We start from the raw sequence: 16,803 nt of genomic DNA, 5'->3' as shown, positions 1-16,803 counted from the left end.
TGCCATTTCAGGTGATTGTGCCAAAGCATAGATCTGTGGGGTTCCAGGGAAGCTTCCGCTATCGTGCTTCGAAATTATACTTCGAGCTTCAACCGAAGACGATTTAAGTTTACAAGGCAGCAGTACACGGAATGATGCTGTCTCGGTCACACATTTAGAGCCCAACGCAAAAACTAGTTTTTCCGTCTCACTCGCACGCTCCTGGTGGTAGTGGGAACCGGGGCTCGCGCCATTACGCGTTTTTGTGCGGTCGAGGTCACACGTATATATAATATTCAGTTATTAATTTATCGTATTCCCTACTTCGTACGCGCACAAAAAGATCTCGTCATCGCCATGGGAAAAAGAAAAAGATCGCGTTCAAGGGACGACGATTACGACAGTATATTAAAGAAAGTTAAAAAACTGGAAAAACGGTTACAAAACTGTCGACGAAGTTATTCGCGCTCGCCGTCCATTGAACAGGAAAATATAGACGTGAATATAGACGGTCATCAATCGGAAGTGCAGTCGCCGTTGCGCGACATGGAATTTACTGAACCAGGTAGGTAGTGCTGACTGATTAGTAATCTACCGCCAAAAAAAAACATATAATTCCGAAGAAAAGTTATTTTTCATCTTTTAATCTTCGATGTACCTACGTATTGGCTCACGTATATCGTGTGGCTTAATACAAGTTAACTTCCTATACGGAATGTTAAATCTCCACTTGTAATAGTGTTGAGTACCTACTTAAATGACCTGACAATAACATCCTATATGGATTGTTATTTGATAATTTCCGCGTATATCGCGTTGATAATCATAGGTGCCTTTATGGCCATTAATTGTTGAATCGCAAAGGTGCGTAGGTAGTGTAAAATTTCTACCTACAACTTGAGTGTTTAGACATTGCTGTTTGCTGTTACATGCATGTCAGCGCTTTGTTTTTTTTGCATTGCAGATAATAAAGATATCGAAAATGAAGATTGTGTAAATGAAAACAATGTAGATAACGCCGAGCAGACTACGAACGTGGAACCTGAGTTGGACCCTAATATTTTAAGCATCTTAGGAGATGACCCCCAAAATCAGACCACTTTTGGCGAAAAATTACACAAGGATATTTCAACTAGATGGCAACATATTTTGTTGAACGGGCTACAAAAGGAAATAAAATCTGAATTGATTAAATTATACCCTGTCCCCGAAAATTGTAGTAATTTAAAGGCGCCAAAACTTAATTTAGAAATAAAGGCGGCACTTACTGAAGTGAATTTGAAAAAAGATAACTTCAGTGAAAATAAGCAAAATCAGCTGTCTAGCGGTATTGCAGCCCTAGGAAAAGCATTAAGCGTCGCATTTGGTAGCAACCCGTCTTCTCAAGACCTAATAAAATACCTAAGCGATGCAGGACGCTTGTTATGCGATTACCACTACAGAGAATCACAATCACGTCGATACTCCATAATAAATACTCTGAATAAACAGACTCGCGATACTATCAGAGACAGTAAATTGGACGAATACCTATTTGGATCTGATCTGGCCGACCACTTGAAGTCGTCTAAGGCAATTGAGAAATCGGGACTAGAATTAAAGCCCGTGTACACGCCGCGGGTGCAATCCAGGGTCGTTCCAGCCACTCAACCTCATCGAGGGGCTTTAAACTCACGGGGGGCGTCGCGGACAGCAGCCGCCGAGACACGCCCGTACGCCGCTGCCCGCAGACAACCAGCGCCCGCGCCGACGACCAGGGATGGCAGGGATCGCCGCTACGAACCGTCGACGAGCCGCTCGAGCTACCATCATCGTCAGCGAGGGAGGAGACGCTGAGCACCGCGTCGCAGGTACACTACCATGACATTCCACTCACGGGGAGATTAAAATATTTTTATAAAAACTGGTGTGAGTTAACACAAGATCCCACGGTTTTATCATGGATCAGGGGCTATTCTATACCCTTTAAGGATAAGCCTACTCAATCTTCGTTACCTAAAGATCGTTGCTATTCTAGTAACGAAACCAAATTAATCAATGCGTGTATAACTGATATGTTAACAAATGGAATTATTTCACCCTGTGAACCGTGTGAAGGTCAATTTATCTCACCTATTTTTACGGTTCCGAAACCAGACGGTAGTTGTAGATTTATTTTAAATTTGAAAGATTTAAATAAGTTTGTAGACGTGCAACATTTTAAGATGGAAGACCACCGTACTGTTTTAAAATTGTTAAATTATAATGACTTTATGGCAACCATTGATCTTAAAGATGCATATTTTCTGGTGTCTATTGCCGAAAATGATAGAAAAATGTTACGATTCTGTTGGAATTCACAATTATTTGAATTTAACGTATTAGCGTTCGGCCTCTGCACCGCCCCGTATATGTTTACGAAACTATTAAAACCTGTTGTGCAACATTTACGAAACCTAGGTTTGATGTCGGTTCAATACCTAGACGACTTTCTTTGTATAGGCAAGTCTTACTGGGATTGCTTACAAAATGTTCAGATGACAAGGTCGTTTTTAGAATCTTTAGGATTCATTATTGTAACAATAAAATTTCATTCTCCTTAATAAAGTAATAAATTTAAGAATGCAAGGCGTAGGTTACGCCTTCTACCGCCCTCTGTCGGAAATAGGCGGGAAGTCTTCGACCGGAGGATACCTGATCGGTTTCTTGCGCCATCTAGCGTGGGATAGCTGCACTCTTGTATTCCTCTATGGACTTACGTGGATCATAGTTGCCATTTTGAAAAATAGAAGTAAATCGTCATCGGGCGTTTGCCTTCCTTCCTTTTATTCGTAACCAGACTTAATTATGGGTTTTTTTTTTTAGCTCCGCGTTAATCGCGAAGAGTTCAGTATTATATTTTATTGTTGACTTAATTTCCATTGAACGTCCGGAGCCGGCTGTTTGCGGTGCGAGCCGATTTAGGCTTGGCAACACTAGTCCCGTCCAAAATGGCGAATGAGATGGGATTTCTTTTTGCCGGAGAGAGAGTTGAAGGGATATCGTTGGCCCAAGCTAAAATCGGGCGCAATCGCCCGTCTGAGTGAGTTTCAATAGTGATTCGGTTGTGTATTTCTTTTTAGTTGGTTAGTTTCTAACGAAGCGTTGCATATTTTCCAGCCCCGGAATCGGACGTGAATAAAACCATGTTCTGATGGTGATAGGCGACGCCCAGCGTGCCCGGATGTCGAAATAGGTGCAATTTTGCCCTCTGCTGGCCCTTTCTCCATCAACGGTAAGTCATACATTTTTTAAACCTTGTTGGAAGCCAACTTGTTCCGTAGGTTATGTATATCTTCCAAATTAGCAGTAGGTCGTTTCACGGAACGCGTTGTCGTTCGAAATTTAAATTCCAAGGTAGCCCCCGTGTCCTGCGGGCGGTATAAACCCCCTTACGGGCACCATCTTTAGGAATTTTACTTACAGACTGGTATAACCATTCCAGGGTTCACGCCGCGTCGCCTAAACCTCGCGCCGGCCGCGAGAGATCCCCTGGTGTTCCGGTAACTTGTGGGCAGCAGTTTGCTGCTGTTCTACCTACTCCCGACGTTTCACCCCAAGGCTGCTGACGTGGCAGTTGTGGTGTTTCGAGGTCAGATCTTTCCACGTTTACTTATTGACTGAATGAACCGGCCTTTCGGTTCTGGCGCCCTTCCGTGTAACTACCTTAATATATATTGACCGCTGTATCCGTTTCTATCAGTAATGATAATTTAGAGCTCGCTGACCCACGTTTGTTCCCTTAAAATATAAACTCAACATTATTGTTCTCGTGAGCTAGCCCTCGGCAAACAATTGTTACCGTGTATCTAGGTTAACAAATTAGCATAAACAATTTAGATTTTTTTTCCTGAATTCAATAAATACCTGGTTCCTCTTCAACTGTTGTTTTTTTTTATTTTGGCGTTAGCTAAAGGAAACCCCCCATAAAATTAAATATCGTAACAGTGGCGCCCAACGTGGGGCGTTATATCAGCGAGCCTCTTTAGTCACATTGTTAGCTAGAGGAATTTCTGGTAGAAACGGTGCGGCTTGTATAATTGTAATTAAGTAGGTACTTTTGTTTTTTTTAATTATAAGTAATTGTGTGCCATTGTAGCTGCAAGTACCTCTTAATAGTTGTGCGGAATTATTTCCGATAATATTTTCAGTGTTTGGAAAGATAGTTTTTTTTTAAATACTTACTACTAATTACATACATTACTATTCGTATAAATAATTTTATTCTTTTATGGGTTACCGGGACCCAGTGTGGAGTTGTAACAATTTTATTTCTATTTTTTTTTATATTTAGAGATTGTATGCATTTTGGGTAACCATAACTAAGGTGCCTTAATGTTAACGGACGGTTGTGTAAAGAAAAAGTGTTACGTTTTAAATTTAAAAGTTGATAATGTTATTATTCTCCCTTTGTGGGAGGTTACAGTAATTATTAGTAGCGGTTATAATTTATTACATAAATATGAGTTTGAATATCATGTGGCAATGCCCACCTTACTATAAATATTTCGGTAATTACTTACAGTGTTTAAAATTTGCATGTACTATTTACTGTATCATTTGATACAGGATGTCTTTTCATATTGGACTGTGGAGACTTCAAATATATAAAAATTTTAACTTAATTTAAGTTAACGTTGGATGTTGAATAGTTAGAAAGGTGCATCGTTTTGAGATGGACAGTTATGCAGAGGTGTTAAACCTTATAATTTAAGTTAACTTTATTAAAATTTTATTCCCTTAGGGAAAGTTTTTGTACTTATAAGTAGGTAGCTAAATAAGTATGCACCTCATGATAAGTGTAATGGGGGAACAACGTCGGTCAGCGGAGCATTTTTTTTTTTAATATTATTTTCTGGCGGAGATTTAAATTTAAAATAAAATTAATATTATGTTATTACTAATGGGTGGTGCAGTGTGTGTATAGTCAGGCACATTTATTGCTGAGGCGTTTCTTAACTTTTTTTTTATTCATAAAATATAAAGTTGAATCTTATCTTGGAGTTCAAAGGCCAAATAAACTGAGAGTTATTTGGTACTTATTTCTTTTGCTTTTTCCCTTTTTCTCGACTTAAATCGAGATTATTTTTTACCTTTAGCGACGTTTACGAAGTAGTCGGTTACTGGCTTACCAGTTTATCGGTGATTGTGTTGTGTGTTTGTTTCGATGAAGGCAGGCGTTTTTCCTTTTATGTGTTGGGAGTGGGAGTTCTTACGTTGTGTCCAGATGGTACGGTTACGTCTGTACACAAACGTATTACCTTTTGATGTTTGGTGGTGAGTGAACGATTTAAAAGTTCTCTTCACGTAGTTTTCTGGGTGCTGGCGTTTTAAACCAGCATTCCAGCTTCACTGGCTGGTCGGATTCTTGCGGATTTAAACGGAGAATTCTTAATAGCAGTGTTGTACCCTTGTTGACGCTTTGCGGTATGGCTTAAATCATATGCGTGAACGTTGACGTTCTTTTGTGTTGTCGGACCGACAGACTTGCGTCGCCTGAGACGTGGTCTGTGCAGTCAACCTTTGTATGTATTATGTTGTGTCGAAACGTTCCGTCCTGTGTCGTAGATAGACGCTGCCGGTAGATACGCTTCGTTGTCCTGGTGTTATTGTCTGATTTTCGTATTCTTAGCTGTCACCGATATTAGTTAGGGAAATTTCATTTAGCTATAAGCCGTCTTCCGTTATATCGCTTGGACGTACAGCCCGCTGTCTGGTACAGCTCGCTGTGCCGCCAAGAAATATAGACGATGCGACGTTTTGTAGTAATTTACTTAAAAAAAAAAAAGGTATTCTTATCTGGTTTAGTGCGTGGGTTCGATTTTGATGGTTTTTTTTTATTATCGATTTTAGATTTCAAGTTGTAGCTGTTATATTACCGATATTTCCTGTAGTTGGAGCTGGAGACCAGCTCAAAATTTTGCCTACGTCAAAATTTTCTCTGGGGAAGGGAGTATTGTAACAATAAAATTTCATTCTCCTTAATAAAGTAATAAATTTAAGAATGCAAGGCGTAGGTTACGCCTTCTACCGCCCTCTGTCGGAAATAGGCGGGAAGTCTTCGACCGGAGGATACCTGATCGGTTTCTTGCGCCATCTAGCGTGGGATAGCTGCACTCTTGTATTCCTCTATGGACTTACGTGGATCATAGTTGCCATTTTGAAAAATAGAAGTAAATCGTCATCGGGCGTTTGCCTTCCTTCCTTTTATTCGTAACCAGACTTAATTATGGGTTTTTTTTTTAGCTCCGCGTTAATCGCGAAGAGTTCAGTATTATATTTTATTGTTGACTTAATTTCCATTGAACGTCCGGAGCCGGCTGTTTGCGGTGCGAGCCGATTTAGGCTTGGCAACACTAGTCCCGTCCAAAATGGCGAATGAGATGGGATTTCTTTTTGCCGGAGAGAGAGTTGAAGGGATATCGTTGGCCCAAGCTAAAATCGGGCGCAATCGCCCGTTTGAGTGAGTTTCAATAGTGATTCGGTTGTGTATTTCTTTTTAGTTGGTTAGTTTCTAACGAAGCGTTGCATATTTTCCAGCCCCGGAATCGGACGTGAATAAAACCATGTTCTGATGGTGATAGGCGACGCCCAGCGTGCCCGGATGTCGAAATAGGTGCAATTTTGCCCTCTGCTGGCCCTTTCTCCATCAACGGTAAGTCATACATTTTTTAAACCTTGTTGGAAGCCAACTTGTTCCGTAGGTTATGTATATCTTCCAAATTAGCAGTAGGTCGTTTCACGGAACGCGTTGTCGTTCGAAATTTAAATTCCAAGGTAGCCCCCGTGTCCTGCGGGCGGTATAAACCCCCCTTACGGGCACCATCTTTAGGAATTTTACTTACAGACTGGTATAACCATTCCAGGGTTCACGCCGCGTCGCCTAAACCTCGCGCCGGCCGCGAGAGATCCCCCTGGTGTTCCGGTAACTTGTGGGCAGCAGTTTGCTGCTGTTCTACCTACTCCCGACGTTTCACCCCAAGGCTGCTGACGTGGCAGTTGTGGTGTTTCGAGGTCAGATCTTTCCACGTTTACTTATTGACTGAATGAACCGGCCTTTCGGTTCTGGCGCCCTTCCGTGTAACTACCTTAATATATATTGACCGCTGTATCCGTTTCTATCAGTAATGATAATTTAGAGCTCGCTGACCCACGTTTGTTCCCTTAAAATATAAACTCAACATTATTGTTCTCGTGAGCTAGCCCTCGGCAAACAATTGTTACCGTGTATCTAGGTTAACAAATTAGCATAAACAATTTAGATTTTTTTTCCTGAATTCAATAAATACCTGGTTCCTCTTCAACTGTTGTTTTTTTTTATTTTGGCGTTAGCTAAAGGAAACCCCCCATAAAATTAAATATCGTAACATTATCAATACTAAAAAAAGTAAAATGCGTCCTAACACTTCGTGTATTTTCTTAGGTTTTTTATTTAATACTGAAAATATAATAATAATAATAATAATAATAATAAAAAAAAAAAAAAAAAAAAAAATGACGCTGTCAACGTCAGACGTGTTTTCGAAATTCTCTTCTATAATTTTTTACATTTTATGTTTACATGTTGCTTTTTAATCTTATTTATGTGGAAAATATTGCCCCGGACATGACATGATGCCATCACAAAATTGGGCTTGAAGCTGCAAAAGAAATAAGTTCAACATGTACATAGAACAGAAATGATTACGAGAAGTAAAACACGAGCTCTACAAGCGTCACCACGAGTAAACGCACGCCCACCACCCTCGCCCGCCTCGTCCGTCTCCTCGCAACCGCCGTCGAGTGACGAGTTCGCCACCGCGGCCGACACCAGCGAGTCGAGCGACGAGAGCGGGCCGCCGCCGCCGCCGCCACGACCACCTGCGCGACGAGGGCGGCCACCGCTGCCGGCACGCTTGGGGCCTGCGGGACATCCTGCCCCGCCCACGGCTCCCGCTGCCGGTGGTGTAGTGCGTCGCATGACATGGACTCGAGAAATAAACGAGAATGTCATGCGCGCCTATTACGGGGCCACAGAGGGGGGAACCCGGCTATCCGCGTACCGTTCGAGAATGCTGCTTCTGTTTCAGGCACTCGAGCCATCCACCACCGTATCGGAGCAGCGGCTATCGGATCAGGTGCGCGTCATTCAGCGGTCAAAGCGGTTGGATGACGCCACACTTGATCGGCTCCGCCAGGAGGCTCTCGCTACTCGCGCGGACCCTACCTCGGGGCGGATTTGCCCGCCATGTCGCCGGACCCGGTGCCCGAACCCGACCTGGCACCGGAGGCGCCGCGGGTTGATTCCGGTAACGACGGCGGGGACTTCGCGAGTCAGAGCGAGAGTGAGCCTGCCAATGAGCAACTGAGGAGGTCTTTGGAAGAGGCGATTACGCAGTATCGCTCCACAAGCAATCCTAGGCCACGATTACCACGTCTGCCCATGAATAGACGCAATCTAGCGCTAATAGGAGCCTTAAATGCTTTACTAGATCCATATATGCGGACTAGTAAAGATCTAGATGATACACACTCGATCATGTACTGCGGGGCCATCGCGGCGTGCCGTGTTGCTCGAGTCAAGTTTCCGGACGCTGACCGTGCAACTAGGACCGCCGAAGGTGTCCCTGCATGGCAAGTACGGATCGAACGTCGTATCAACTCGTTTAGGACTCTCATTGCAAAGCTGATCTGCTTCAGAGGGGTAATAATCGCCCCGAGTAATGCGCTTTGTGAACCAGGCGTTCGCGGGGACGGACATCAGGCCCCGCGACTATTTGGCCAATGTCACAGAGCGCATCGACTTCCTGAAGCAGAAAGTCTATGCATGGGCAAGCCGTATTCGCCGCTACAGAAAGCGTGTGGACCGATTCCAGCAGAATCGTCTTTTTCAAAGCGACCAAAGGAAAGTATACCGAAGGTGGGAGGAAACCGACCCTCGTGTGTCTGACGTGCGGCTGCCGGATGCTACTGCCATGTCTGATTTCTGGCGTAGCATCTGGTCGGTGCCCGTCGAACACACGGAGGGTGAGTGGATGACCGTTGTCGAACGCGAGTGCGAGAGCATCGAGCCTATGGGGGCTATCACCATCAGCCCCGACGACGTAAGTTGTGCTACCCGTACGGCACAGAACTGGAAAAGTCCTGGACCGGACGGATTGCACAACTTCTGGCTAAAATGGTTTCGATGCTCGCACTCGCGTTTGGCAACGCAATTTCAACAAGCCCTCGATCTTGGTTCTCTCCCACCTTCCCTAACAACTGGTGTTACTTTCCTGCTCTATAAGTCCGGTAGTACCACGGAAGCAAAAAACTACAGACCCATCACGTGCTTGCCTACACTTTACAAGCTCCTTACATCCATTTTGAGAGCAAAAATTAACGCGCATATTGTCGCTAACAACATTCTGGCTCCCGCTCAAAATGGATGTAGGGTTGGGTCCCGTGGTACTAAAGAGCTCCTCCTCATAGACATGACCATCTGCCAACAAGTTCGGCGGAACAAGGGGGCCATTTCGGCCGCTTGGATTGACTATAAGAAGGCCTATGATTCGGTGCCTCATTCATGGCTGAGAAGGGTATTGGAGCTGTATAAACTTGATGCAGCTTTAATATCCTTCCTGGCTGCATGTATGAGGCAGTGGACCACAGTCCTTCGTCAAACAGGAGGCAGGGATGGCCCCCCTGGCCCGCAGGACTTCATAAGGATTGAGCGAGGAATATTCCAGGGTGACAGTTTGAGTCCATTATGGTTCTGCCTAGCTCTGAATCCCCTCAGCACGCTGCTGAAGGATTCTGGGCTAGGTTGCCGGCTTCGGAGAGAGGGTGAAGTCATCTCTCACCTTCTGTACATGGACGATCTCAAACTATTTGCACCGAACACCCAAGACCTGATGGTGCTATTGAAAACCACAGAAGTTTTCAGTACCGCCATCAGAATGGAGTTTGGTGTCGATAAGTGTGCGGTCATGCATGTACAGCGGGGGAGGTTGTAAATTCAGAAAATTTACAACTTTCTGAGACGATGTCGTTCAGATCTATCTCTGAATCAGAAACCTATAAGTACCTTGGTATGTCACAGTCGTTGGGTATTGAGGATGTTGGCATTAGACGGTCGGTGAAGGAGCGCTTTTTCAGTCGGCTGACAAAAGTCCTTAACAGTCTTTTGTCAGGAGGCAACAAAGTGCGCGCCTTTAACGCCTGGGTAATGCCTCTACTCACATACTCCTTTGACATACTACGGTGGACCCAGACTGAGCTGGACGCCCTGGATCGGAGGGTCCGTTCACTGCTTACCACACATCGTATGTTACACCCGCGCTCGTCTGTTATGAGATTGTACATCCCACGGAAGTGCGGAGGTCGAGGCTTCCTAAACGCCAAAGATCTCCACAACCGTGAGGTGTACAATCTCAGGAATTACTTCCTTAACAACGAGTGCGGGATGCATCGTGATGTGGTGGCAGTGGACGGAAACCTCACGCCGCTCTCCTTGGCGAAAGAGAACTGGCGCAAACCTGTGGTACTAAATACTGCGGACCGCAAGGCGGTATGGGAGAGCAAGCAGCTACACGGGCGGTTCTACAAGGCCCTCACGGGACCCGATGTAGATCTGCTCGCATCGGTGAACTGGTTACGATTCGGGGACCTCTTCGGAGAAACCGAGGGTTTTGCCTGTGCAATTGCGGACGAAGTTATGATGACGAACAACTACCGGAAATATATCCTGAAGGACGGTACGGTCGACATTTGTCGGGCATGCCGCCGTCCCGGAGAGTCACTCAGGCATATTATTTCCGGTTGTTCTCATCTTGCTAACGGCGAGTACTTGCACAGACATAATCTCGTAGCCAGGATTATTCACCAGCAACTTGCTCTTCAATACGGCCTTGTGGACCGCGAAGTACCGTACTACAAGTACTTACCTGCGCCAGTTCTCGAAAATGGTCGTGCCACGCTCTATTGGGATCGATCTATTATCACTGACAGGACTATTGTAGCCAATAAGCCTGACATTGTGATAATAGATCGACTGCAACGCCGGGCAGTGCTCGTTGACATCACCATCCCCCATGATGAGAATCTCGTGAAAGCCGAGAAGGACAAGTCCAGTAAGTACCTAGACTTGGCTCACGAGATAACCGCCATGTGGGATGTTGAATCAACGATCATTGTTCCGATAGTCGTTTCAGCGAACGGTCTCATAGCGAAGAGTCTCGACCAACATCTTAAGAGACTCTCGCTAGGTGGCTGGATCAAGGGCCAGATGCAGAAGGCGGTGATCTTGGACACAGCGCGGATAGTCCGACGGTTCCTCTCTCTGCGGCCCTAACCACCGGCAGCTTGGGCCCTGCCCCGCTGCTGGCGGCACCCTAGGTTAGGTTTTTTATAATGTGTTTATATGTGTTTTATATTGTTTTGTAAGTGGTTTTGTATTTTACTTTTATATTCATATTATAAACAGCCTAGCCTAAGATTTGAAAGAAATAAAGAGGAATAATAATAAATAACTTTATTTCGAACCATCAAGTCCATAGGGTTAGTAAATACAACAACCTATACATCTATTGTTAGTAACAAGAAAAGATACAATCATTAAACAAAACAGATACAAGGACGGAAACAAACAAAAACCTAATATATTTACAAGTTTCGCGGCAGCACAGCTACAGGTGAGTGTAGCTGCACATACCGCTTGACTAGGGGCGAGTCACACCGCTGCGCCAATGTACTTAGGATGCCGTTTGTGCTGCCTCGACTGCGTGTGAGAAGTGACGCGATACGCTTCCTCATGATTGCGTAAAAACAGTCTGTTCTAGCCTCTGCAAACATTGCTGAGGCGCTACAATACCGCGGCAGCCTAAACAGCATCCTAAATGCATTGTTGTATTGGACTCTTAGAGCGCTATATACCCGCTGCGTAAAGTTAGCCCACAGACCGCACGTGTAGAAAGTTTGACAAAAAGCTTTAAACAGCACGAGCTTCACTTCTTTACTAGCACGTGCAAACCTGCGGGCCAACATGTTACAGCGGACACAAAGGGCCCTGCGTTCCCTCTCGATGTCCTCGACGTCAGACAGTGTGTCTGTGACCCAGTGGCCCAGGTACTTAAATTTATCCACTCTCTTTAATGGAGTTCCACACAACTTAACCTCCTGCATAATGTAGCTTTTGTTACCTGCTTTAAATTGCAGGAGCTCGCTCTTCGAGGCATTGTACCTGAGCCCATGGGCCCCAGCATACGTTTCGCAAATGCTCAACAATTTCATTAGACCACCCATCGAGGGGCTCAGCAACACCATGTCATCAGCATAGCTTAAATTATTAACACATATGTTTTCTACGTGACAGCCGACATAAGCGCTGCTGAGCTCCTCGATGAGGCCGTTCATATAAACATTAAACAATAACGGAGAGCTCAAACCACCCTGTCTGACCCCGCACTGCATCACGTATTCCTCGGACAAGGCGCCCGCCCACTTGACACAATTTTTTTGGTTCCCATACCAATGCCGAAGCAATGAGATGATAACACGGGGGACCGTCGTGTCCTTAAGTAGTTTCCGCCATAGTAGGTCGTACGACACCGTGTCAAACGCTTTTGACAGATCCAGAAAACAGGCAAATATCGGCGTCTCACGTGACGTATAGTAATGGACGGTCTGCTTAAGACATAGGATTGCGCTTTCAGTTGATAAACCCGGCCTAAATCCGAATTGAGCGTCATTTAGTTTTGTATTTTGAACCAAAATGTCGTCCAGCAAACCGTCCAATACCTTTGCCACAACAGTGGCGAGCGATATAGGCCTGTAATTGGAAATGTCAGAAGCATCCCCGGTTTTATTTTTTATGACAGGCACAACTATTGTTTTCATGAGTTCATCAGGTAAGTAATTGTGACTAATACATAAATTATAAAACATTGACAAAACTATTGGAAGATGCTCACCTGCATACTTGAGATGCTCAATACTGAGGCCGTCATATCCCGGCGATTTACCCTTATGCATCTTACTAATTTTAGAAGCAACTTGCTTGGCAGAAAATCTAACAAGGGGGATATCATCTTCAGCCTCAGCATCCAGCATCTCAGGCGCTTGGAGAGTGGGTTCGACTGTGAAGTGGCGCTGGAAAGCATTAGCAATCGCGGCAGGGTCAGAATAGTCGGCTACACTCACAGGAAGGCTCGATCCCGGACTCAATTTAGCGGTATTTTTCCAGAATTTTCCAAAGTTGCGATTCGCATGGTTTTTTCGCATGGTTTTTGTATGTAAATATGACAATTAACTTGACAGATGAAAAAAAGAAACGTGTGAAGGAAAAAGCTATACAATTTTCAAAATTAAAAAAGTGTTCTATAAGGCAATTGGCCGAGTTTATAGGTTTATTAACCTCAGCCTGCCCAGCTGTAAGATATGGCTGGCTGTATACAAAATTATTTGAGAGAGAAAAGTTTTTGGCTTTAAATTATACTGAAAATTATAGTAAAACAATGAATCTAAAATCGTACCTAAACAAAGATTTTCAGTGGTGGATTAATAATATTGAGGAATCTTCATGTCCCATAAATAGTAATCATTATGATCTCGTGATTTTTACTGATGCCTGCCCTACAGGCTGGGGTGCGGCCTGCGGTGACCAGTCGACAGGAGGGCATTGGGACAAGTCTAAACTAGATTGGCATATTAACGCTTTAGAGTTGAAGGCCGCTTTCTATGGGTTAAAAATGTTTGCTCGAGGTTATTGCGACTGTCAAATTTTATTAAGGATAGATAATACCACTGCCATATGTTATATCAACAGAATGGGGGGTATTCAACATACCCACCTGAATGATATAGCTAGAGAGATCTGGCAGTGGTGTGAAATTCGAAATATTCACATTTTTGCTTCTTATATAAAATCTGAAGATAATAAAATCGCAGATCGCGAGTCACGTCAAATAAAGATAGACACAGAATGGGAACTTTCCGATTATGCATTTAAAAAGATCATAAAGTCATTTGGCAAACCTGACTTTGACTTGTTTGCAAGCTCACAGAATAACAAATGTAAAAGGTTTGCATCATGGAAACTTGACCCTCACTCTGAGTTAATAGATGCGTTCACTTTTAATTGGCAAAACATATTTTTTTATGCCTTTCCGCCGTTTTGCCTAATTATAAAAGTCTTACACAAAATTATTGCCGATAAAGCCGAAGGCATTGTAGTAGTACCTAATTGGCCATCACAGCCGTGGTACCCGCTGTGGTCTCAATTAATCGTATCAAATAAATTAATATTTGATCCTGACAAATATCTTTTACATTGTCCTTTCAGAGCCTGCCACCCACTGCACTCAAGCCTTTCCCTGGTGGCCGCGAAGTTATCGGGCAGTCGTTTATAAGGAGAGGAACACCTCATAGCTCCCTAAAGGTTGTCTTGGCCTCTTTTTCTGATAATACCATTTCTCAGTATAGTTCATCATTAAGATCATGGTGGACATTTTGTCAAAGGAATGATTATGATTTTTACGAAGCTACACCTTCTCAACTTTTATCTTTTTTAACAGAGTCATTTGAGAATGGTGGCAGCTATAGTACACTTAATTCTCATCGATCAGCACTATCGATTGTTCTCGGAAAAGAAATAACCACAAATTATTGTATAAATCAGTTTCTGAAAGGAGCATTCAGATTAAATCCTCCTACACCTAAATATGATCAAACATGGGATCCTGTTAAAGTTTTAAATTACCTATCAAAGTTGTACCCGTATAGTAGTATTTCGATTAAGGACCTAGCTTTTAAGTGTGCCACATTGCTGGCCATCGCTTCCGCACAGCGGATGCAAACTTTGAGTCTGATTAAATTAAAAAATATTTCTATTGATAACGATGCCATTGTAATTAAAGTGCCAGATTTAATTAAAACTTCCCGACCTGGAGCTTTTCAACCAATGATTAAATTACCCTTTATTCGCGAAAATCCTAATATATGCCCTGCACTGGCAATACAAACTTACATTGATAAGACGGCGACCTTACGTGAGCAGTCTGACGATCACCTTTTTATAAGTATCCAGAGGCCGTACAAAAAAGTTGGATCTCAAACAATTGGCCACTGGGTTAAAAAGATATTGGCTGACAGTGGTATTGATGTGAGCGTGTTTGGTGCGCATAGCACCCGCCACGCTTCTACGTCAGCTGCCCACAAGGCTGGCGTTAGCCTAGATGTGTTGAGAAAAGCTGCAGGTTGGAGTGACAAATCAAACGTATTCTTAAAATATTATAAGAGAGATACAATTAACTACTCCAATAACGAGTTTGCTAATGCAATTTTTGACATACAACCTACTAAATGATTAGGGTGTCTACATATAAGAAATGTAAAATCAATCAATATTGAGGCCCACTCAATAAATTTATTGATTATGTGAATGTGTTTAATTTTTTTTTTTTTTCTCTCTCCCCACTTGCAGTGAAACTCTAAACATCTGCCTTGTAAACTTAAATCGTCTTCGGTTGAAGCTCGAAGTATAATTAGGAATTAAAGGAACTTACCTTGTGAAGTTCAATTCCAATTATGCGAGAGCTTCAACCGAAGACGATTAGCATTCCCACCCTTAACCCAAAAAAAAAAAAAAAACTACATTAAACCTCTAAAAAATAATGGCGCGAGCCCCGGTTCCCACTACCACCAGGAGCGTGCGAGTGAGACGGAAAAACTAGTTTTTGCGTTGGGCTCTAAATGTGTGACCGAGACAGCATCATTCCGTGTACTGCTGCCTTGTAAACTTAAATCGTCTTCGGTTGAAGCTCTCGCATAATTGGAATTGAACTTCACAAGGTAAGTTCCTTTAATTCCTAAATATGGAATGATTTGCCACCCCCTCTTCGTACTAATTTATCAATACCAACCTTCAAAATTAACTTTAAAAGAACTCTTTTAATGACACAAAAATGTGAACGATGATTAATTGCATAGTGCATAATACTGTTACATTGAATAATATTGTTATATTGTTACATTGAAAATGAATTAACTATAGGGTCCGATTGCTAGACGGAGATACGTGAATTTCATGAATAATATTAATATAAATTTATTAAATATATATTACTTGGCCCTTAAATGTATAGTGATGTATATTATGCATCATATATTTGTACATTCTAACTGTAGTAAAATTTTTCCTAGTGTTAAAAAAAACATTGTCTATCACATACATTAATTTCTCATTAAAAGAAGAATCATGCATTTAAGGGTTAATACTAATACTAGTACTATTCACACAATGTAAAACTTTATGGGCAAAAATTTAAAATTTAAATTGCTATTAGTACTTATTATAAATTGTTATTTTAACTCCTGTGAGCAGCTATTCAAATGTTAACGCGGGTTAGAAGTCATTACCCCTGATAGCTAGCAATTCTTTTTTTAGGGTTCCGTAGTCAACTAGGAACCCTTATAGTTTCGCCATGTCTGTCTGTCCGTCCGTCCGTCCGTCCGTCCGTCCGTCCGTCCGCGGATAATCTCAGTAACCGTAAGCACTAGAAAGCTGAAATTTGGTACTAATATGTATCTCAATCACGCCAACAAAGTGCAAAAATAAAAAATGGAAAAAAATGTTTTATTAGGGTACCCCCCCTACATGTAAAGTGGGGGCTGATATTTTTTTTCATTCTAACCCCAACGTGTGATATATTGTTGGATAGGTATTTAAAAATGAAGAAGGGTTTATTAAGATCGTTTTTTGATAATATTAATAGTTTCGGAAATAATCGCTTCTAAAGGAAAAAAAAGTGCGTCCCCCCCCCTCTAACTTTTGAACCCTATGTTCAAAAA

At 42.9% G+C, this 16,803-nt stretch overlaps 1 protein-coding gene across 1 annotated transcript; it reads left to right on the top strand.

Annotated features, from left to right (window-relative positions):
- The first annotated feature begins 276 nt into the window (after positions 1 to 276).
- Positions 277 to 15,359, top strand: LOC125240289. The gene is made up of 3 exons (XM_048148159.1): positions 277 to 544; positions 944 to 1,829; positions 14,297 to 15,359. The coding sequence occupies exons 1-2, from the start codon at positions 337 to 339 to the stop codon at positions 1,813 to 1,815; spliced, it is 1,080 nt and encodes a 359-aa protein (XP_048004116.1). The 5' UTR covers positions 277 to 336; the 3' UTR covers positions 1,816 to 1,829; positions 14,297 to 15,359.
- Positions 15,360 to 16,803: the final 1,444 nt, after the last annotated feature.

The sequence above is a fragment of the Leguminivora glycinivorella genome, chromosome 27 (genome assembly GCF_023078275.1).
Source record: "Leguminivora glycinivorella isolate SPB_JAAS2020 chromosome 27, LegGlyc_1.1, whole genome shotgun sequence".
In the NCBI taxonomy this organism is placed as follows: Eukaryota; Metazoa; Arthropoda; class Insecta; order Lepidoptera; family Tortricidae; genus Leguminivora; species Leguminivora glycinivorella.
This window is presented reverse-complemented; position numbering and strand designations above follow the sequence as displayed.

Bases quoted from the DNA above. Each gene is read 5' to 3' on its own strand.
- LOC125240289 (XM_048148159.1), top strand. From the start codon at position 337: ATGGGAAAAAGAAAAAGATCGCGTTCAAGGGACGACGATTACGACAGT. The intron at 545-943 runs GTAGGTAGTGCT...TTTGCATTGCAG, and splicing joins CATGGAATTTACTGAACCAG to ATAATAAAGATATCGAAAAT.